General features: G+C 42.7%; 1 protein-coding gene across 1 annotated transcript in view; it reads left to right on the top strand.

Annotated features, from left to right (window-relative positions):
• The window catches only part of LOC130117600 (inactive phospholipase C-like protein 2), an 89,579-nt gene extending 69,758 nt beyond the window's left edge, over positions 1-19,821 (top strand). The window contains exons 6-7 of the mRNA XM_056285715.1: positions 14,404-14,513; positions 18,175-19,821. Of these exons, the coding sequence (XP_056141690.1) occupies positions 14,404-14,513; positions 18,175-18,381 (317 nt within the window). The 3' untranslated portion in view covers positions 18,382-19,821. The remainder of the gene's footprint in view (positions 1-14,403; positions 14,514-18,174) is intronic.
• Positions 19,822-24,634: the final 4,813 nt, after the last annotated feature.

Raw genomic sequence — 24,634 nt, 5'->3', positions numbered from 1 at the left:
TGGTTACTGCGATGTGCAGTAAGTATGGGCTGGTCATTCCTACAAGTTGAAGTAGCTCAGCATTGTGATTGACCATCGGTGATATTGGACATTTTGGGTAATAAATTATTACAGTGGCACTGATGAAAAGACAGGAGGTGGAGCTGGAGGTGACAGTGTTGAAGATGATAAGATTTTCATTGGGAGTGATGAAAAGGACAGGATTAGGAATGATTATATTAGAGGGACAGCTCAAGTTGGACGGTTTGGAGACAAAGCAAGAGAGGCAAGATTGAGATGGTTTGGACATGTGTGGAGGAGAGATGCTGGGTATATTGGGAGAAGGATGCTGAATATGGAGCTGCCAGGGAAGAGGTAAAGACGAAGACCAAATAGGGGGTTTATGGATGTGGTGACGGAAGACATACAGGTGGCTGGTGTGACAGAGGAACATGCAGAAGACAGGAAGAGATGGAAACGGATGATCTGCTGTGATGACCCCTAACGGGAGCAGCCGAAAGTAGTAGTAGAAGTAGTAGTGTTATTGGCATTTAGTAATCAGGAACATTTATTTGTCATTTCATTCCATGCACCTGCACACATGAAATGAAATGAAATATTGTTTCCCCTCAGCCCACAGCAGTACAACACAAAGACAAAAACACATATCCAAACTACAAGAACACATATATCCAAACTACAAAAAAAAAAAAAAACTACAAAAAACTACATCCAAACATATATCCAAAAATTCCCTATCCAAGAGAGCCAACGCGAGGATGAGTGTCAGAACAACAATTGAATTAATGGCTGTGCTTGACTGTGATGAAGTGTGATTCAGACAGGGATGTTTGGTTTGCTTCAACATCAGCAGTTGTGCAGGGATGTAACGGGTTGTATTGAGGTTTGGGTGGAAAGGTGGGTGGAGTTAAACATGAAGGGCAGGAGGGAGAGAACATTAAAGCTAACCGACAGCAGTCAGTCTTTACTTTGTGCTCCTCCACAATGCATTGCACACCAAAAAGTACCCCCTACACACACCAACGTATAAATGAGCATCAGTCCCCACTTGTAACAAATAAAAGAGAAGAATTTACATAACGGGTTAAAGCATGTTTGTTCAGTTAAATGTCTATTAGCTGAATCAAAACTTCAGTAGTACATTTTTAATGAACTTGGCATTTGTACTTGTAAGTATTTTTTTAGGTTTAAATTTTAATTCCCCACATCACTCCATGTTATTCAGTAGATTTTCATGTGCTGTGTGTTCTAGTTGTATTTCAAACAAAGTCTCCAGTCCAGCTTAGTTTATATTTGCAAAAAGTGTATTTAATGTCTATTTATACATTACTGAGATGAGAATGACCTTTGGCCCTTCATAATGTTGTGGTTTAATGAGGCCAGAGGCAAACTTAATCCATCCCATTTTGCTTTGGAGGGGAGGGGGGAGCCCAGCATCTCTGGAGCCTGATTGAGAGCTCGTCAATAGAATCCCAGAATATCTCTCTCTCTCTCTCTCTCTCTCTCTCTCTCTCTCTCTCTCTCTGTCTCACACACACACAAACATACAGAAATAGGATGTAGGAAGTAAGGATGATATATTCGCTGTTGTTTGTTCTGTATTACTAGGATATCTGTACATCTGTTTTTTTACTCTTCAGCCACATCACAGACCAACCAGCAGACCTGTGAATAAAAACAGCCTTGGGAAGAAAAAAAAACATGCTATGATGTAATGCAGTACTTTTTGCTGTTGAATTCATTGTAAGTAGCATAGATGGCTAATTTATCAGCTAGCTGCTCTGAGTGATGGTGGAAGGGTAAAAAAAAGACTGTCTGTCATTACTTGAGCTCAGCTTTATTGGATTCCAGATAGATGACTCATGAAATATTCATTGTCTATTGTCTTGATACATCAAAAGGGTGGGAGGGAGCGTGCCTTTTAACCAGAGTACTACAGCAAATCAAAGGCTTTGTAATCTTGTTTACTATTCAGTTCACACACCTCAGATCCTGAACAGTCACCCACCAGCGGCTTTTGAATGAAGACGTACACATATTAACCCAGTTGCTTTGAAAGAGACATCAGAAGCACAGATTGGGTCTATCCTACTCACAGCTACATTTGGTGAAGGGCATGGCTAGACAATGTGCAAAAACTTGGAAGAGTGACTGGCAAACCATACATTTACACTTTACATTCAGCAGTCATTATGAATGCTTTATCTCTACAACTTGACAACATTGTCATTTTGTTGTAGAATAACTTTCAATGCCCCTTTTTCATTGTAGTTTTCAGTCTGCATTCCTGCTCAGTGTGCGTTGTCACATTCAGTTCAACATCATTTGTTGATGGGAATAGTTGTACTCCTATGACTTACATACATGCATTCAGTACTGTCAACACATGAATACTAAGCATCAATGGATCTGTTGGACAACCATCACCAAATCTCAGCAGAAATAAGAAAATAGGATGAAATTATAACGATCCCTTTGAGATGACTGGCTCATCACAGCAGCAGAAAAAAGACATGGATAAAAATCCTAAAAGAAATTAAAGAGTCTTAGTGTCTTCCTCATTTGAATTAAGACTTTGATTTGTTAAGATTCCTAGCAATTTTTAATGTGAACAGATTTATTAGTTAACCTATGAATGCATATTGCATATCTAGTACCATTATACTGTGTATATACAGGTGAGCAGCGTTGGCTTCCCACATATCTTACAGTGGCTTTACAACTCATATCCTCATATCATATTTCTCATAATTATCATATTTGTGGTCTAAAGGTTAAACTAAATAATATTACTTTATTTTGACCATGTTTTAGCTTTAAAAATATATATAATACAGTCTTTAAACACAAACATTGCAGGGATTTTATATTTCCATAGCCCTATCAATACAATCCATTTGTCAACCCTGGGTCTATGAAGGCCTGGATTTATTGACCGTGTACCAATACACAGGATTCTGATTTGATTTGATTTATTTGGCCCCCATTTTAACAGTGTTACAAAAGAATGCCTATATACATTGATAAATCATAACAAATTATGTCAAACAAAGAAAGAAATATTATTGACTGATAAGGTGTAGGCTGAAACTTTAATTTATTATGCCTACCCTTTTTGCCTCATATGAAAAACCAAACAATACAAAACAACAGTCCCAAGATACAAAATAAAACACTTCACCATTATGTTCATACTTAAGTTTTATATTTGTTTATTATGTTATTTTTGAGCATTTTTTTAAATCATGAAGTGTACTACACATTTTTAATTTCCTTTCAGTTATTCCGTAAATTAACCCCTTTAACAGTTATACATCTATTTTGTATATTTGTCCTAGCCCTTGTTTTTTCAGTTATAATTTTCGGTTATAACAGAATTAACTTTGCACAATGCTACACTGAATTCAACCCAATTTCTGCTCTCAACAATACATCAGTTGATTTACCACATACTCCCTCAATAGTTGTGCTGGGTCCACGTGGAGGTAGAGGCATAGCAAGTAAGTAAAATTTTATTTATATAGCACTTTTCAAAACACACAGTTACAAAGTAGTTTACACTCAGTACAGAAAATATGAATAAATACATAAAATAAATTGAATGACTATAAAACATGGCATAGGGAGTAACAGACTAAGCTAAAAATGAACAAAAACGGAAGGCAGGGGTGGGGATCTATAAAAAGGCTTGCCTGAAAAGATGGGTTTTTAGAAGCCGCTTAAAACACTCCAAATATTGAGCAAATCTAATGGATTGGGGAAGATTATTCCAGAGGCTTGGGGCTAAAACTGCAAAGGCGCGGTCACCTTTTGTTTTGCAGTTGGAGTGGGGGATGGATAAAAGACCGATGTTTGAGGATTTGAGTGGTTGGGAAGGGGATTGAGAAGATCAGAAATGTCACTGAGGGCAAGATCAAGCAGTGCTTTAAATGTAATCAATAAGATCTTATAGATTATTCTGAATTTTACAGGAAGCCAATGGAGGGGCAATATGAGACCTATGGCTTATCTAGTTAGTAGTCTAGCAGCTGCATTTTGAGTCATCTGTAGATGATTAAAGTAGCTTGGTTGAGGCCAGAGTAGAGGGAGTTACAGTAATGTAGATGGGAGAAAATGAAAGCATGAATTAATATTTTGATATCCTTAAAAGACAAAATATTTCTGATTTTTGCAATATTTCTCAGCTGAAGAAAACAGGATTGGACAAGCTTAGTAACATGGTGATCAAAAGACATATTCTGGTCAAAGATGATACCAAGATTTTTAGCAGTAGGTTTGATGTTTGAATTAAGTGGACCAATAAACTGATCAATTGCAGTGGCAAAGTTCTCAGGACCAAGAGAACTTCAGTTTTATTGGGGTTTAGATGGAGGAAATTAAGGCACATCCAGTCTGTGATGGCAGCTAAGCAATCATGGAGAGAGGACAGTTGATTCAGGTTATTGGGTTTAGCAGAGAAATAGATCTGAGTATCATCGGCACAACAGTGGTATGATATGTCTTGAAAGTGACTCAACAAATGACCCAGAGGAAGCATGTATAAAGAGGAGAGAATTGGCCCAAGTCCCTGAGGGACTCCGCACAGTAGGGGAGCTGACGAGGATACAAGCTTGTTAATGCAAACATTAAAATATCTATTAGTCAGATTAGAGCAAAACCAATTCAATGCTGTACCAGAAATGCCAACCCAGCTCTCCAACCTATCAAGTAAGATGGCATGATCAATAGTATCAAAGGCAGCAGTTAAATCTAGGAGAATAAGAAGATAGTATTCACCTTTATCAGCATGCCAGAATGTTATTGGACACTCTTAATAATGCAGTCTCAGTACTATGCTTATTGTCCCTTGATGATGCACTCCCTTCCAAACCCTGTGTCATCATTCTGGAAAGAGACAGTTATTTCATTAGTCATTTTTTCCCTCTGAAAATGGTATAATGGTGGTTGGGCATCCCTACAGACACAGTTGGCGGTGTCTGTGGGTGGGAAGCCGGATGTGGGTATGTGTCCTGGTTGCTACACTAGCGCCTCCTCTGGTCAGTCGGGGCACCTGTTCAGGGGGAGGGGGAACTGGGGGGAATGGCGTGATCCTCTCACGTGCTACATCCTCCTGGTGAAACTCCTCACTATCAGGTGAAAAGTGGCTGGCGACTCCACATGTATGGGAGGAGGCATGTGGTAGTCTGCAGCCCTCCCCAGCTTGGCAGAGGGGTTGGAGTAGCAACTGGGATGGCTCAGAAGAGTGAGGTAATTGGCCAAAAAAAAAACACATGGGGAGAAAAAGGGAGAAGAAAAAAGAAAGAGGGATCATGTTTTTTTTAAAAGAGGCAGCATGTATATAGAAAAAAGGTGGGGGCCAAGCACTGAGCCTTGAGGGACACCACAACTCAACTGAGCCATTGAGCAAGTAGACTGGCCCAGAATGACAGAAAAAGTTCTGTTGGAGAGGTATGAGCGTAATAAACTAAAAGCTGAGCCCTTGATGCCTACACAAGTCTCCAAGCGATGTAAGAGGATATTACATTACATTACAGTCATTTAGCTGATGCTTTTATCCAAAGTGACTTAGAATAAGGGCATTTAACGTAGGAAATCAGGAGAACTACTAGTCATCAGAGGTCATAAGTGCATCTAAACAAGCATCTATCTAAGAGCAAAACCAGTGCTAAAGTAAAAGTGCAAGAAAGAGTTTTTTTTTTTAAATGAGTGAATACAATAAGTGCTAAGAACAAGTAACAGGGTGGTAGTTCTTAAAGAGGTGAGTTTTCAACCTGCGCCGAAAGATGGCCGTGACTCCGCTTTCCTGACATTAGTGGGGAGTTCATTCCACCACTGTGGGGCCAGGACAGAAAAGAGCCATGACCGGGTCGATCGGCAGCAAGGGCCTCTGAGCAACGGGGCAACCAGGCGTCCCGAGGCAGCAGAGCAAAGTGGTCGGGCGGGGGGGGGGGGGGGGGCTTGACTATGGCCTAGAGATAGGAAGGAGCTGTTCCTTTCACTGCCCTGTAGGCTAGCACCAGAGTCTTAAACTGGATGCGAGCAGCTACTGGGAGCCAGTGTAGGGACATGAGAAGGAGAGTTGTGTGGGAGAACTTAGGGCGGTTGAACACCAGACAAGCTGCAACTTTCTGAACAAGCTCCAGAGGTCTGATGGCCAATGCCAGGGCGCCAGCAAGGAGGGAGTTGCCGTAGTCCAGCCAGGAGATGACCAGATCCTGGATGAGCACCTGTGCTGTCTCGTCGGTGAGGAATGTGCGAATCCTCCTGATGTTATAGAGGAGAAATCTGCAGGAGTGAGCAACCGATGCAACGTTTGCAGCAAACGACAGTTGGTCGTCCAGGATCACACCCAGATTCCTCATAGTCCGAGTTGGCGTCACCACGGTGTTGTCAATGGTCATGGCCAGGTCTCGGTGCGGGCAACCTTTTCCCGGGAGGAACATAAGCTCTGTCTTGTCCAAATTGAGCTTCAGGTGGTGTGTCGCCATCCACTCCGAGATGTCAGTCAAGCACGCAGCAATGTGTGTCTCTACTTGTGTGTCAGAGGGAGGAAAGGACAAGATCAGCTGGGTGTCATCGGCATAACAATGGTAAGAGAAGTCATGCGAGCGAATAACAGAACCCAGGGTTGTCGTGTACAGGGAGAAAAGGAGAGGCCCCAGAACCGAACCCTGTGGAACGCCTGTAGTCAGTCTGCGAGGCTCCGACACAGATCCCCTCCATGTCACCTGGTAGGAGTGACCCGTCAGGTAGGTTGCAAACATTGAGAGCGCAGAGCCTGTGGCACCCAGCCCCTCAAGGGTAGAGAGGAGGATCTGGTGGTTCACTGTGTCGAACTTAGCTGACAGGTCCAGGAGTATCAGGACAGAGGAGAGAGAGTTTGCTCTCGCAGAGTGCAGCAATTCACTGCAAGGAGGGCCGTCTCTGTCGAGTGACCCACCCTGAACCCAGACTGGTTGGGGTCCAGAAGGTTGTTCTGGTGGAGGTACAAAGAAAGTTGGTTAAAGACAGCACATTCGAAAGTTTTAGATAGAAAGGGTAGAAGAGAAACTGGTCTGTAGTTTTTGACGTCAGAGGGGTTAAGTGATGGTTTCTTGAGAAGGGGGGGGACTCTAGCAGTCTTGAAGGCAGATGGAAAGCATCCTGCCTGGAGGGAGGTGTTGATGAGGTGGGTTAGATAGGGCAGGAGTTCAGGTGCTATAGACTGAAGAAGTGGGGGGGGGGATTGGGTCAAGGGAGCATGTGGTGGGGCGACTGGATGTGATGAGGTTTAGAACCTCGTCAGGGGAGAGGGGAGCGAGGTGGGATAAGGTGGGACGTGGAGAGGTGAGGGAGGGTGCAGAGGGTGGGATAGTGCAAGCAGCACTAACTGGGTGGTGAGAAAAGGAGGCTTTGATGTTGTTTACCTTCTTGTCAAAGAAGTTAGCGAAGTCATCAGGGAGAAGGGAGGAGGAGTGGGGGTTGAAGAAATGTAGAGAAGGTTTCGAAGAGTTTCTTAGGATTAGAGGCAGAGGATAGGATTTTAGAGCGATAGAAGGAAGCCTTAGCAGCAGAAAGGGAGGAGGAGAAAGTGGAAAGAAGAGATTGGAAGTTGAGAAGGTCCTCTGGGAGTTTGCCTTTTCTCAATTTGCGCTCTGCCACTCTCAGGCTCCGTCTGTCACAGTACGTACTGAGTTGGTCAGCCAAGGGGCAGGTGGAGTTGGGCGTGCAGGTCTGGAGGTGAGGGGACAGAGATTGTCCAGAGAAGAGGAGAGGGTAGAGAGAAGAAGATCAGTAGCAATGTCAGGGGGTAGGAGAGAGAAATATTCAGGTGTAGGGAGGATAGAGGTAACGGAGGAAGAAAGATCAGTGATGGAGAGAGTGGAGGTGTCTACGGGTGGAAACCATGTGGATAGGGGAAGGGGCTGAGGGGGGTGAAGAGAGGGAGAGAGAGTAGGACATGAAATAGTAGTCAGAGAGCTGGAGGGTAGTAACAGAGAGATTGGAAATAGGACAGTGTCTAGTAAGATAAGGTCCAGCTGGTTGCCAGCCTTGTGGGTAGGAGGAGAGGGTGAGAGGTGAAGGTCAAAGGAGGAGAGGAAAGAGAGAAGAGGATCTAGCTTGTTAGTGTGGATGTTGAAGTCACTGAGAAGGATAAGTGCAGAGTCATCAACAGGGAAGTGCGAGACAAGTGTGTCAAGCTCCTCCAGAAACTCACCAAGGGGGCCTGGTGGGTGGTGCACAACCACGATGGTGAGTTTGACTGGATAAGAGACAGTAACAGCATGAAATTCAAAAGAGGGTGTAGAAAATTGTGAAATGGAAACAAGAGAGTATTTCCATTTCAGGGAGATTAGCAGGCCGGTACCACCACCCCGCCTCCCAGCTCTGGGAGTGTGAGAAAAAGAGTACACATCAGACAGAGCTGCGGGTGTGGTAGTGTTTTCTGGCATGATCCAGGTCTCGGTTAGAACAAGAAAGTTGAGGGAGAGCAAGGATGCATAGCCTGAGAGAAACTCAGCTTTCGGCACCGCAGACTGGCAATTCCAGAGCCCTCCCATCACCACTTGCTCAACGTGAGTGGAGAGAGTGGGATTGATGAGATTGGTAGGGTCACAGCGCCTAGGAGTGACCTAACGTCTATGCCAGCCCTGGGAAGAGGAAAGGACAGGAATGCGAAGAAAAGACATAGTCTATACTAGGTACACAAAATACAGATGACTAACCGGATCTAAAAAGAGCAGTCCATGCTTGACAAAGTCTTGGCTTGAAAAAGTCGCGCTTGCCTTTGTTCACTCTAGCCTTCGTTCAACCTAGGCTTGTTTGCCTGACGCTTGGAAGATAATGCTTCCAAGTAGCAGCAGTGATTTAAAGAACACTGATTGCTAATTGTCTGCCATGAGTGCAGGCCACACCCTGGCCATGTAATACCCAATTGGCTGAAGAGGTACACTGAAAATAGGCTTATTGCCCAGAAACTGGACACTTATGTAAAACTCTATCAAACCTCACACAATACTATTAAAACTGCAAACAGCAAGTTACCAAGGAATATGTTTATAAGCTAAAAGGATAACTAAGTCAAAACAGCTAGGCAACAAGAAATATTTAAGGGCACACTAGGTGAAAAACAGCTACAGCTAGAATAAGTAAATAAGAAAGAAAGTAAATAGAATAAGACAACTACAGCTAGAAAAAGATCCCACTAGGAACCAGCAGCAGATGTATAGAGAAAATGACTAATACTCAAACAGCTGGAATAAGACTAATAGCAACTTGTTAAGCAAGAAAGATGATACTTACTCTATTCTAGACGAACCAGCAATTCAATATTGCTCCAGAAGTTAAAATGCACACTGTGATAGACTGTGTCAAAGGCAGCACTTAAGTTTAAAAGAGCTAAACTCGAGCAGTCATCTCTTTCTGTAGTCAGCAATAGGTCATTCGTAACCTTAACAAGAGCTGCCTTGGTACTATGAAGTGCTGTAATACTGGAAATTGATAAAAACAATATTCATAATAGATATTAGTTGAGAACCAGAACCTTAGACCAAAAAGACAATTTGGAGATTAGTCTGTAGTTACTTATGGACAGGGGATCCAAATTAGGTTTCTTTAGCAATGGGTGAACAATGGCATGCTTAAAACTGTCTGAAAAAGAGCCAGAGGCCAGATAATTATTAAAAAATAGCAGAATAACAGAGCTAACAGTTGAAAATACCTCCTTGAGAAGCTTAGTGGGATGATGTCTAAGATGCAGCAGGAGGAGTTCATGGGAGGCTGTACTCTCTAACACTGAAATTGTAATGGGTTGAAATTGGGTAAAAGAGGCAGAATTAACATGGGGAATGGAAAGGATGCAAGGGTCAGGCTGGATTTGGGACCTGATATTCTCCACCCTATTTACAAAATGGGCAACAGATTTTTTTTAGACAGCTCAACATCAGATTCATAAAAAGAAGTGGAGGGACCATTAACAATAGACTCAATTACCCTAAAGAGAACTTTAGGATGGTGGTTATTTCTAGATATCAATTCAGAGCAGTAAGCCAGTGATGGTGTACATAGTGTTGATGAAACCTGTAGTCTTTGTATGTTCATTTAATTTTAACAGATCAATATGAAAGTCACCACATACAAAAACCACCTTGTTATTTAATTTACCATGTAGTTCTGCTATCAATTACACTACCGTTCAAAAGTTTGGGATCACCCAAACAATTTCGTGTTTTCCATGAAAAGTCACACTTATTCACCACCATATGTTGTGAAATGAATAGAAAATAGAGTCAAGACATTGACAAGGTTAGGAATAATGATTTTTATTTGAAATAAGATTTTTTTTACATCAAACTTTGCTTTCGTTAAAGAATCCTCCATTTGCAGCAATTACAGCATTGCAGACCTTTGGCATTCTAGCTGTTAATTTGTTGAGGTAATCTGGAGAAATTGCACCCCACGCTTCCAGAAGCAGCTCCCACAAGTTGGATTGGTTGGATGGGCACTTCTTTGAGCAGATTGAGTTTCTGGAGCATCACATTTGTGGGGTCAATTAAACGCTCAAAATGGCCAGAAAAAGAGAACTTTCATCTGAAACTCGACAGTCTATTCTTGTTCTTAGAAATGAAGGCTATTCCATGCGAGAAATTGCTAAGAAATTGAAGATGTCCTACACCGGTGTGTACTACTCCCTTCAGAGGACAGCACAAACAGGCTCTAACAGGTACTATTTAATGAAGATGCCAGTTGGGGACCTGTGAGGCGTCTGTTTCTCAAACTAGAGACTCTAATGTACTTATCTTCTTGCTCAGTTGTGCAACGCGGCCTCCCACTTCTTTTTCTACTCTGGTTAGAGCCTGTTTGTGCTGTCCTCTGAAGGGAGTAGTACACACCGGTGTAGGAAATCTTCAATTTCTTAGCAATTTCTCGCATGGAATAGCCTTCATTTCTAAGAACAAGAATAGACTGTCGAGTTTCAGATGAAAGTTCTCTTTTTCTGGCCATTTTGAGCGTTTAATTGACCCCACAAATGTGATGCTCCAGAAACTCAATCTGCTCAAAGAAGTGCCCATCCAACCAATCCAACTTGTGGGAGCTACTTCTGGAAGCGTGGGGTGCAATTTCTCCAGATTACCTCAACAAATTAACAGCTAGAATGCCAAAGGTCTGCAATGCTGTAATTGCTGCAAATGGAGGATTATTTGACGAAAGCAAAGTTTGATGTAAAAAAAATCTTATTTCAAATACAAATCATTATTTCTAACCTTGTCAATGTCTTGACTCTATTTTCTATTCATTTCACAACATATGGTGGTGAATAAGTGTGACTTTTCATGGAAAACACAAAATTGTTTGGGTGATCCCAAACTTTTGAACGGTAGTGTATATCCTCGAATTGGTCCATGCATGTTCCTGATGTTCTATATACACAGCTTATAAGTATGTTTCTGGATTTTTCCATCTCAATTTCAATAGTTAAGCATACTATCACATAGTCTCTAGTAGTTGTCATATTCTCCTTAGTCTTACATTTGAGAGCTGTATCGACATACAAGGCCACTCCTCCTCCCTTGTTAGATCTGTTAACCAGAAACATCTCATGTCGCTTCAGCTCAGCATCCACATCTTAATCATCACTTAACCATGTCTCTGATATTGCAGTAACATTGAACGTCTGATGGAATAGACTCAAGTAATCTGTGGTTTTAGAAAAAGTTACTGTAGCGGCTTCTACAACTCATTTTGGAACATCAGGATCTGATGTTCTTGTGGTTTTTACAGTATATCACCTTTGGTCCCTCTGAGGTGAGAGTGAAATATCAAATAAAGGGCCAATTTCAACAAGCTTTGGCCAAGCCTATTTCTGTAATTACCTTGAGTCAGATAGACTAACGTCGAGAGTCAGCCATAACAAACTAGGACGTAACAGATGGCGAATCCATAAAGCTGAACATTGATTTATTTCTCCACTCCAACTGTCATCATTTCATCCGTGCACGTGCACGTGTGTGTGTGTGTCAGCCCGCACATCCGTTGGGTGAGAAAAGTGGGTCAATACAAATTCTATTCCTCTTTGGCAGCGGGCAGAACATTCCAGATTCCAGCACCATCAGCCAGTGAAGTTGTGAATAAACCATCAAACAAGCTGTGGAAGGGCATGCTGTCCACTGAAAAAGCCGAGGGGGAGTAAACACGAACCCATTCAGATTCCAGATAGGATTCAGGACAGATGGATGGCTGGCAGTCCAACAAGATGTGTGGAACAGTTTGACTGACATCTTGCTGAACATGTGACTGGCTGCCAAATATTTGTGTGCAAGAATTTTCTGCAGTGTAATATCTAGAATTAAACATTTCAACAAGACCTTAGCAGATTTATTTTTTGTCACTTCTTTCATCCAGGGATTATGGCCATGTATTCATGCAATCCATTAGCCAGCCCCTTTTCTTCCTGGTGAGTCGTTTATATCGATGTGCCCCAACATATGTACTGATGTTGCCCCGTTCGTGGACCATATCTTGCATATGTGATTTATAAAAGTACACGGTATAAACCATTTTTAGCTGAGTCTTGGTTATTGAAACAAATTAGGTTAACGATCTTGAGTCTTTGATGCAAAATGAGAAGTCATATTCCACTTACCTGCTTTTTTTTGGGTGTGTTGCATACAGTCAGAGGCCACAGCATATGTCTGTACTGTACAGTTGCTGTCTGGCAGCATTAGCTCACAGAAAACGGAATCTAAAATGCCTTGCTTCGAATGCTTTCCTGTCCACCCGTCGGCCTCTATTAAATGTTGCTAGGCAACCTCCACTGTGAGTTCACTGTGTGTGTGTGTGTGTGTGTGTGTCTGAGAGAGCGAATGTTGTGCACCCTGTCCTGCAAAGTCATGCTTCACGTGCACAGCAGCATTCCCTGGTTACAGTACAACTACCCAGAGCTGAAAAGAGAAATTATTAAGATATTGAAGAATTTGGATTTTTTTCCCCCTCACCCCTCATCTTGCACATCACATCCATCAAAGCAAGGGAACACAGAGATGCACATGCCTGTACTGCTGACACATAATCTGTCAGCTCCATTGCTCAGGCAGCTCGTATACTGCTCCTGTCCTTCCAAACGGATGAAGGTTACTGGCAGGCTTTGCTCTATGGACTGGTATCAGATGGCTGTCCTCAGGCTCAGACATCAGCACAGATCCACACATAGCCTCTCTCTCTCTCTCTCTCTCTCTCTCTCTCTCTCTCTCTCTCTCTCTCTCTCTCTCTCTCTCTCTCTCTCTCTCTCTCTCTCTCTCATGCCTAGGGTCTCTTCACATGCATGTGTGTTACCATGGCAACAACACCAACAGGGGCTGGGACCACTATCAGCTGATATGGTTACCGCAAGCATAACAAACCTGTGCTCAGTTTAAGCTCTGGGTGCCTGAGTATGTTTTAACTGTATGTACGATAGGAACCTGAGCAGACTCTGGAGTCTTGACTCGACATCAGACATGTCCTGAACATGGACTCAATGAGGAAGGTGAAATAGGAGTGGGCTGAGGGAGAGGAGAGGAGGCAGCAGTCCTTCTCAGGACACAAATCCCTTCTCTGTTTGGTGCCTTGATGCTAATCCACTGTGAGAGAACGTCATGTCTGTCTGCCCACACTGCTCCAGTCTCTCTCACTCACACTCTCTCTCTCTCTCTCTCTCCATCTCTCTTTGCTTCTGCAGGGTTCTTTCGTTCCCCTCTCATCCTGTCATCTGACCCCCCCCCACCCCATTATTAACTGGTTGTAGTTTCCGCTCATCTCCTCTTTCTTTCTTTGATGGGGTTTTTTCTCCACATCTTGACTTTTAACGTCTCCCCTTGTACTTCCTCTTGCAAATCTATCAGGGATGTGCCACTTCACTTTGTCCTCTGCTTCCTAACATCTGAATCTAGGACAAACAGCTTTACATGTATAAATGTGAAGTAACTCTGCTGGAATAGTAAATTTATTGTTTTTAAAAAAATTAATTTATGGACACATCCTCACTGTATTACTGTGTTACTTTCACTTGCTGGAACATGTTTAGTTAGCTTTTTATTGTTGTTTTTATAAACAAAGGCAAAAACGGTTTTCTTACCTCTGTCTGCCTTCCATAAAAAAGTGAAAAATAAGATGTGTTTTCTCAGAACTCCCTGAATATCTTCAGTGATGAAATTTGCAATATGTAATGGTAATATATAGTATAAATGGAATTTGTATTAAGATATATGCTTCTGACATATCCAGTGTTGCTATGTATGGCTTGACAGGTAGAAGCCAGTTTCACAACACAAACAGAGAGAGAGTTCACTGCCAGAGCCGTACACATGCTCTTGTGTTTGACAGACTGCCTTAGTATAATCCACAAAACTAAATTAACCTCTGGTTGTGGTTTCTGTCCCTCCTCAGCAATGGAATTCCATGAGAACCTCCATGACTTGGGCTTGAAGGAGGGCCTGAAGGGGAGGAAGCTGCACAAGGCTGTGGAGAGTTTCACCTGGAACATCACCATCCTCAAGGTGAGGGGGTCTGCTGTATACCAGGGGCCATAGTCATGAAACATCGTAAGGCTAAAAGTAGCTCCTAACTGGTCAATTTAGGAGAAAATCCTAAAAATAATGTTCGTCCTTATTTTCAGACTCATCAATTTTTTGGCTAAGAGCAAATCATGAGGCATTTTAGCACTAAACATAGCTCCTAAATCTGAAACGTTGGGGGTAGTCAAGGGGACTCCTGTGACACTAAGACCAAATAATAATAGTCCTAGAAATGGCTTCTGCCAATAATACCCTGTTTAGACTGGCAGGCCAAATCGGATTTTTGGCAAATCCAGATTGGAATCTGATTTCTTTTATGTAGTCTGAACAGCAAAAAACACATTTGAATCTGGTCTTTGCAAATCAGATTTGAGCCACATTTGGAGGTGGTCTCATATCTGATTCAAATCGGATTTCTAAAGATGTGTCTCAGTCTGGACACTCTAGCTACTCAAATCGGATTTCAAACTGTCCATTACGTCACTCGCAACGCAACACAACACAACACAACACATGTTGATGTCAGATTCTGAGCGCGGAAGTTCAAATCCACATGCAACGAGAAGGAAGACGACCTAAAAAGTGGGGAACAGTAGTCCCTGGACAGACGACGAAGGGAACTGTCTCATAGCTCTTTGGGGGGATGCCACAGTCAATTTTCCCACCAGTCAACCCTTTTTGGGTTGCACCTCACCTCACGCTGCCTAGCGAAGGCTGCCGTGACTGCAGCATGGAACATTGTGGTATATACCAGCCTCCTCCATCACTGATATTGTCTGGTGCGATGGAGGAGTTCTGCACCATGACTTGACAGTGCCTGAAGGGTGAGATGACATATCTCCATGGTGTTTTGTTGTTGTCTGTCTGCACAGATCACCAGCATATTACATCACACAACACACGTGCAACATACCCAGGCCTATGTCGTTACCACGGCAACCAATGCAGATCGGTCGATGATGTGGCTGCAGTCTGAACAAAGCCAAATCCGATCTGATCACTTGCAAATAACAGTCTGGACAGTCAGTCCTAAAGATCACATTTGAGAAACAAATCGGATTTGCCTGCAGTCTAAATGGGGCCTAACAGCTGCTGCTGTTAGAATGGGTGGTGATCCCGGGTCCAAATTTGCCTTACTTGTTTCTTACCTTTTAGGGATGAGTTGTGGAAGAAATAAAAGCTGGTCTTGAGTCCAGTTTGGTTTCCGTTAATGACTGCACAGCGATATGTCAGGCTTGTTCCCGTCAGACATTGTCATCATACATTATTAATGGAAAAAGCTGCATTTTAAATCCTAAATAATCAATTCGGTTATTTTAGGAGGTGCCAGATGTGTAAGAGGCTGCATAATTACCTGAAAATATAGTCTACTTCTTAAAGTCAGTATAACATTTTTGGTTTCATCTATGCTATCAGCTTACTGATAAACTTGTTTTTTTTTTTAAAATAAATTCTTTATTTGATTATTATGGCAACAATATTTTTACCTCCTGCCATTGCATTGTTAATCTACTGTATGGGTTGCCTTGGATTCCATTCCAAAGTTTTTCGAGAACTCATCCAATCCAAACTTCTGAGAGTTTTGTAATATATTAGTCATCGACACACATACCAGTCCCAATCAACCAATCACTGTAGGCATAGCACCTGAGTGTGTTGATGAAACATAATGTCACCCATGGCCAACTAAGGATGAGCTCTTTCCTCTTAGCTCAAGATTTCACTCAATTCCTTGGTAAACGTTGGTCTCAGCAGCTTCCTGGATCGGTTTTAACAAGGAATTTAAGCTTGGAACTTTTTGTAGCATTTTGGAGTACTGTTAGTGCTAAGATAATGATACGGCAACTGGGGTTGGTTCAGCCTGGCAGCAGAAATCTCATTTTCTAATGTCCAGTTTGAATCTGTACAGCAAGACAACTCATGGAATGTGAACTTTTCAAATCAGTTTCTAACCACATTTGCATGTGGATGCTACCCAATTTAAAGCACATCATTGTCAATGCATCTTAAGTTTACCGCTCAGATCAATCACAACTGTCTGCAGCTCCATGTGACTTGCAATGCCACAGGGCAAGAGCATGACGGTGCGTTGCATGGCGATGACGAAAACAAAGCATGGAACAAATTAACATGGAGGAGTCTAGAGAACAGTCTTTCATGGTCAAATGCAAAGATGATATGTCTGATCTCATTGTGGGTTGGTGCCTTAGTGCAGGCAAAACTCAAAGGAACCTACAGAAATAAAACAATTCATTAAACTCCCAGCTGCATGTCTCTGCCAGTCATCAGTCCTGTAACATGACCATATCCCTCACGGCACAGTGATACCCATGGTGACAGCACAACAGAACAACACAGAACATACTGTCCTCTTCTGATGCTGATGTTGTCTCATGCATCAGATCTGTTCTGCACCACGAGTGTAAATCACAGTGAAAATAGAGGGAATAGACCCTCTTGCCTTACCAGTAACTTTTCTCGAGCCAGAGTTTCTGGAAAAGTTGCCAGCTAATCAGCTTGCATACGCCCAAGTCATTGCTATATCAACACATGGAGATATGCCAGCAAATGAATACATACACCTTCCTGAACACACATCTGGTCTGATCACTTACAGATAACAGTGTGGACAGTCAGTCTTGAAAATTAAATTTGTAAAACAAATCAAATTTTCTGGTGTCTGAACATAGCTTAATTACTACTGTGTTATTCACATTAATAATCGAACATCAGATATTTTTGTTTTGTCTATTATGAAAATAAATGAAACCAGTCAAGATGTTGTTATCAGAATTAAGAGCATATTTAACTGGAAATGGCATATTACAGGTATATTAGATGGCTCATAGCGCAGTGTCATTTGCTTTGGAACAGGTTGCCTTGCTTAAAGAGAGCAGTGGCTGCAACAGGAATTGAACCGATTTCTTTTCATTTATTCCATTATCTGTAATCGTATGTCTAATCCTACCTACTGTAGTCTGTTCAAAAACAGGGTGCTGATGAATGAAGACTGCATCCCACAGACCTTCTGTAATAAAGTCTTTCTGTAATAAAAGCTGAAAACCAGTAAACAGAAGATGGAGACTGGTTTTCCTATCTGATGGCTGATGCTATCACTTTGGAGAAGTCTAACCTAAATAGTCAGCCACTGAGCCTTTAATTTCAACCTCCAGTGCCAACAAAAGCTAGGCTAATGATTGATGAATGTCCTGCGTATTGATGTATATTATTTGCTTGTGTTAATTAAGATTACCTCATGAGTAACTCGGCTATAATTCATACTTTGTCCCCAGGCAATTGAACTGAGCTGGGCAAGTGTGTGGCACTGCTGCATAATTCATTCTGCATTGCATTTTCCCTCCTCGGCTAATATGGGGCAGAGTAAAATTCATTTCCCAGAACCACATTGGCGGCTTATTCTTTAATGCTTGCATGCTTCTGTTGATTGTGCACCAAGTCATTCACAGACGAGACACAGACACTGAAAATTTCATCCATCTAAGGTTAGATGCCAGTGTTAAGTCTCCTAAGTTTCTGAACTGACAAATCTGCTTTTCTTCTCCTATTCTGCTCTCATTGCTTCCTTCCTTATGAAAAAAAAAAACTGAGCAAGAGCTCACTATTGCACTTCTCCATCCCTCAGGGTCAGGCAGATCTGCTCAAGCATGCCAAGAGTGAAGTCCAGGAGAACCTCAAGCAGATCCACTATGCTGCACTCACCTGTAACCTGTGTAAAGGAGGTTCTTCAGGGGGTTCCTCTGGTTCCACCGAGTTGAAGAACCGACGCAGCCTGGAGGCCATTCCAGAGAAGGCCACAGGGGAAGAGGAGCTCACTGATGAAGACTACTGAAGGCTCACACTCCTGTTTCAGTGCTGACCTCCATGTGATGTGTTGCCCTAATGCCTCTCTGCCCTCAAAGTTCAAAGTCCCCAAATCTACCAATCAAAGTGCCCCCTACCCAAAGCACTGCTTTTCCACAGGTACTGCTGTTTTGTTCTATGTTCTGTTGTGTACATTTGTGTATCCCAGGCAAAATCACAACTTGACCCACTTCTCATTCCACGTTTATGTTCGGACATTTGTCATCTTCAGTTGGAAAATTGAAAAGAGAGGATAATTTCCAGTTTTTTTTTTTTTACAATCTGGGTCTTATTTTCATGGTTTTTCTCATTGTGCATATCAGTCAAGATATTGTTTTATTCACTGGCATCATTGTGGAGCCACCACTAGACTCAGCTTTACAGCTGTGTCTTATGGGAGCATGGAATTAAATGTTTCAGCTAGTCAAATTTAACCCAGTTCCTTAAACCATGTATTTGGAAGTGTAAATAAAATAGAAAGTCATTATCCAATATATGTAACCACTGATCAATGGCATTGCTGATCTTTTCCCTGGTTCACCTTGCAGGAATGAGCAGCCTTTACTTAACCTAGGCAGTAGTAACCATCAATAAAGACAGAAGTAATCGAAAATGGGAAATTGTGTACACAGTCTAACTGAGGCACTAGGTTTTTTTTTTCTTTAAAGGACAAATCTTAGGATAATATTCAATGGCCCCATAAAATGCCATGTAAAGAGGAATCCAGTAGGGGTCCCATGGCTGAAATTTCCAAAATTAAATCATTGACTAAAATATCATAGCTGATTTGCATGATGGCAGAAACTATGGAAATAAACCCAGGTTTAAAACAACAACAACAACAAAAACCCCAGAATTATCCTTTCAGCTTGTTTTAGAAATGGAAACCTTGATGAGACAGTACCTCCAGATAACCACCATAGGTGCCACACATTAACTCTGTAGCCCTCCATTTTCTCCCTCTATTCCTCTTTGAATCCTGTGGGAGAGACGGCTGAACGAGGGGCCACAGGATCTCAATGCAGTGAGCCAGTTTCCAGAGATATGCACTTAACCTCAGCGGACCAGGGTAAAACCCCAGCAGACAAAAAAGGCTCTGGGATTGGTGAAAGGACTTCTTTAAGCACAATTTTACAAGTGGGTTTCTGACCAATCAGAGGCTGTGAATGTAACAGGAAGAAGGAAGTAAGCGGAAGGTTTGCAAAAAGAAAGAAAACCATTGAACGAACGAATGAATGAAAGCGAAAAGAGCTGTTTACAACACTGAACTTTTTCATGTTCGTCTGCCAAAATAGTATAATGTGTATATAGGGAGTTTTACTGTTACTTTTTTCTGTGATGTTCATCATTTTATTATTGTATACTTTGAAATAAGATTTATTTTATAAAGGATATAAGGTTTTGTCCATGGAAAAAATATTTTATTTGTGTGTACAGTTCAAATATATATATTTTTTTGGTGGGGAAGGGGGAGGGTGCACTGAAAGAGGGGAAACGTGAAGAATGTAAATCTCCAGATGTGTGTGTTACAAACAGCAGTCAAATTCTCCAAAATCCACAACCAGCAAATAGCAGGGAGGGAACCTTAAATGGAGGTTGATTGGAGGTACAGTGAGCTCCAAAAGTATTCAGACATTGTCATATTTTCATGTACCTGTGTTCTATACTTGGTATTTAAGGTGTTGAAGGACCAAGTACGTACGCTTTTATTTGAGGGTAATTTTAACTAAAGAATTTAAGTGACATCACTCTTTGGAAATGCCCCCCCCCCCCATTGCAGCATTGGTATGTAAAGATAATACATCTAAGATTCATCATTTTCATATTTGATGAAAACCGACTACAAGGAGTCCACAACCATGAAAGTAGTTTTGAAACAATTCTGGTATGTTCCTAACCGGGGCTGTCCTAAATCAATACATCTCGATATAAAGTCAGCTGTGGTCTCTGTTCTGATCCAGCAGGGATCACAGGCTTCATGTGTCTGGCATCAAATCATTGTCATTATGTTGGCGCGCTTTGCAGCAGATTTATTCCAGTGTAGCAGTTACTTCTGCCAGCGGACTGCCTGCAGCAGTCTGTGAGAAAATAAACACCTACGATGGAGTCTGTAATAGAAACTAGATTTTAGGCTGGTTCAACACTGATAGCCCTTAGCTTCCTCCAGTCATCTACATGAGTCATTGGAGATTTTCAGACTCTCGGTTGGAGACTTGACATGGAGGGACCATTTGCAAAAAGTGCTTTCAACTTTAACTGCTCAATCCAATTTCAATAATTTAATCCCGTATAGGGGTAAATATCTTTAAATGAACACTGTTGTTTTTATTTCTGCTCTTGTTGTTTGTCCTTCATATTGCCAACATTGTTGGCCAAAAACAATAAGAATTGTGTCCTCTCCAACAGTTAAAAGTCTTTATTGTGTGCCATTTTTCCATTGTTCAGATCGGGATGCAGACCTGTGTTAAATTCAGCTGGGAAGTGCTTTCAGTGGCGGCGATTATGTGAATTTGTCTGAACTTGTCAGGAGAAATAGTATGCTGGGGTCGGACTTTTCGGACAACTCAAATTCTGGCAGGCGTGTCAAACATTTTGAGAAAATAAATGGGCCATCGTAAAATTTTCAGTGAATACCTGGTGAGAAAACTGAGAATGATACCAGCTACAGAATAATAACAGCTTCTCAGCCTTTCCTGGTAACTAACTGGTACACCTTCCACTGTTGCTATGTGATGTCATTTGTGCCTCTACTCAAATCTGTCAACGGAGGAGAAGGAAGTGAGGAGAGTCCTTCTTCCTCAAGTTGTCTCCTTCAGCCTGTCTTTCCCTATGTTGCTTCGGTCTTAACATTTGCTCTTAATTGCACAGTCTACAAAGTCTTTATTGTTGTCTCTTAGCAATAAGGACTTCATTATATTTTGAAAAGTGTTATGATGTGTTGTACATGTGGCAGGTTCATAGTTCTGGCTGGGTGCTCTACCAAAAAAAAACAACAAAAAAACTGACCTGCAATAAATTTTTTGAAAAAACGTGGGGGTCGGTAGTGTACTCTGGATGTTTATTTCCAAACACGTCAGACTGATGCAGCCAATGGTGAAAAAGCCAAAAAAAAAAAACGCATTACTGAGGTTGGCTGACATTAATTAATTAGTAGAAAAGTGGTAGTATTCATTGCTATGTTTTCATATTTTTAAGAAGTCAGTGTTGGCTTTGCCAGCAAAAAAAGACAGATCAGTTGTTTCAATTCATTCTTAAATTCTCCCCAACGTGACTCTTGTTTCACTTTTTATACATTTCTTCATGCAGAGCACTGGCCTGCTGGAGCAGGACTGTAAAACTGAAGTGCAGGCGTTTTTATATTTATTTCTTCTGCTGGTCCTATTTAAAAACTATGTCGTGTCCCTCGGTTGAAACTCTGCCCCTGCAGATGACCCGTTTGCTGCCAGTGTTTTAGCTGGACCCGTGCGGGCACGTGCCCCGTAGTTTCCCAGCTTCAGTGCTGTGACGGTTGTTGTATTTGTAACTTGTCAAACGTTTCTGGTGTTGGAGATAAGAAGTGAAAATGTTTCCAACTGTAAGCCAGTTTTGTCTGTCAGCTCTTTGAAACCCCAGAATAAATGATGTTGAATAGCACAGTGTGTCAGTGTCTATAAGATGGTAATACAAATCAAATGTAGTCCCCCCCCTGCCCCTTTTTCTCCCCAATTATACCTGGGCAATTACCCCACTCTTCTGAGCCGTCCCGGTCACTGCTCCAACCCCTCTGCCGATCCGGGGAGGGCTGCAGACTACCACGTGTCTCCTCCATACATGTGGAGTCGCCAGCCGCTTCTCTTCACCTGACAGTAAGGAGTTTCACCGGGGGGGACGTAGAGCGTGGGAGGACCACGCTATTCCCCCGTTCCCCCTCCTCCCAAACAGTGCCCCGACCGACCAGAGGAGGCGCTAGTGCAGCGACCAGGACACATACCCACATCCGGCTTCCCACCCGCAGACACGGCCAATTGTGTCTGTAGGGACGCCCGACCAAGCCGGAGGTAACACGGGGATTCCAACCGCCGATCTCCGTGTTGGTCGGCAACGGAATAGACCACCCCACCCCACCACGCCACCTGGATGCCCCAAATCAAATCCAGTTTCATGTCATGATGGCACATTTTTTGTCTTGCAGTATTTCCCATCTTATATCAGTGCGCTGTCATAGCTCAGTCTAACGCCGTGTTTACACCGAAAGACACAAAATAGTTTCGCGCGACGAGATTACATACAAAGTCAATGCAGACGCGCGACGCGATGACGCGGAGCGACAATCACTCGAGGCGATTTTGAAGTTGAAAATTTAACTACAGCGACATTTTCGCGCTGACGCAGTGCGCGAAAGCCAATCAGTGTCGAGAGTCGAAGGACGTCACGATTCCCGCTTGTTCATTCGAAAAAACTGAGAGAAACGAGCGAAAGCTGAGAGAAACATGGAGACACACGACGGCGTTTTGTTCTCCCGAGGGGCCTTCTCAACAACAGATACAGAGCAGCAATTCGCAGTAAACCGGCCATGGTTAATGACGGACACAAATGGCAGAAAGACGTTGTCGGTATATGTATATATAACATTAGCCCCTCCTCCTTTTTCCCGATCTGTAGCGCGAGTGTTTTTGTGGTGCGACAAAATAAAAGTTTGTGCGACGTCTCGCGCGAGTAGAGCGACGCGAATTATTTTGTGTCTCGGTGTGAACACGGCGTAACAGCTCCTTTACGCATATCAGCCTCATGTAGGGTTCCCACGTGCCCTGGAAAAGCTACCAATGTATAGACCAGTTTTCCAGCAACGAGAAAGAGCTGGAAGACGACACATTTGATCAGATGTCTCGGAAATATTGTTGAGGTCATGGGAAATCATAAAGTTAGGTTATGAAATCGTATTTTTCCCCTGTTGAGACCGCACATTTCTAATTACGTTTTTAGCTGAGAGTTCACATGTTTATCCTCAGTTTATCTGCTGAGATGTCACATCAGTGTTTGAAGTTTGGGCGGTACGTCCAGTGACCAGCTCAACGTTAGACAGTCCCTTTACAGACCGTTAAGGCAAGTTAAGGCTCAATATGATCTTAAAGGGCAATTTCATGAGTAATGTAGTCGAGCTTCTGTATCGTCGTCCATAAAATCCTCTGCTGGTGTGGGATATCATTTACTGCACGGTTTTCTTCATGTGCTATCCCTGTTGCAGGTAGACAGAGAAGGTTGAAAAGCAACAGCTGTCATGTACATCCAAGCAAAAGTCCTGGAAAATGTCTTGAAAGAGTTGGAACCTTATCTCTTTGTGTTGATATAGACCAGACTGCAGAGTGTGTACATGGATATGTGCGTTCATGTGTGCGCGTGCTGGAGAGCATGGTGTCGGGTTATGGAGAAGGATTAGAGAGAGGGACGATATTTTTTTCTCCCCTTTTTCTCTTTAATTGTATCCGGCCAATTACCCCACTCTTCCAAGCCGTCCCGGTCACTGCTCCACCCCCCTCTGCTGATCCGGGAGGGCTGCAGACTACCACGTGCCTCATCAAATACATGTGGAGTCGCCAGCCGCTTCTTTTCACCTGACTGAGGAATTTCACCAGGAGTACGTAGCACGTGGACAAAGCTGGATTACAGACCGGGCATGTCGGGAGAGTACCCTGGGGCCCTGGACCACGAGGGGCCCCCAAAGGTCAGGGGGTATTGTGTTAGCGTATAGTAGGGATCCCCAATCATACCCTACAAGGGACGTTTGTTCCAACCCTACGTCGCGATGCAGGGCCCAAGCTAGTCTCTATTGATGCAGGGCCCCAAGCTTCATTGTTTCATTGTGTATAGTTAAACAAATGCGCTAGCTAGAATGCCCATACTGAAAAACAATTAAACCGATAGTTTTACTAAAATATGTCCATATTTCACTAAATTATTTGCTCTGAAATTCCTGTTGGTAAGCCGCTGTAAGTGGGAAGAAGGCTTCACAATATGTTTGCGAGCTGCTGTTCTCATCTGTTTGTTTTGTTTCAAAATTGTGTTGTACTTTATAGTCGCCATCCGAATCCCATGCAGATTGGCATAGCGTCGACTATCATGTTGGGGATTTGCATTAATTTTTAATTTAACAATGTTTAGTATTGTTTGCGTAGTCTATCTGCCGGGACGGGGGGGGGGGGCAATAGACGCGCGTGCCCCGGGGCCCCCTGGTGGGTTAATCCGGCCATGCATGTGGGAAGATC

This window comes from Lampris incognitus, chromosome 9 (assembly GCF_029633865.1).
Source record: "Lampris incognitus isolate fLamInc1 chromosome 9, fLamInc1.hap2, whole genome shotgun sequence".
Lineage (NCBI taxonomy): Eukaryota > Metazoa > Chordata > Actinopteri > Lampriformes > Lampridae > Lampris > Lampris incognitus.
Note: the sequence above shows the minus strand (reverse complement) of the source record. Positions and strands in the feature narration are given on the sequence as shown.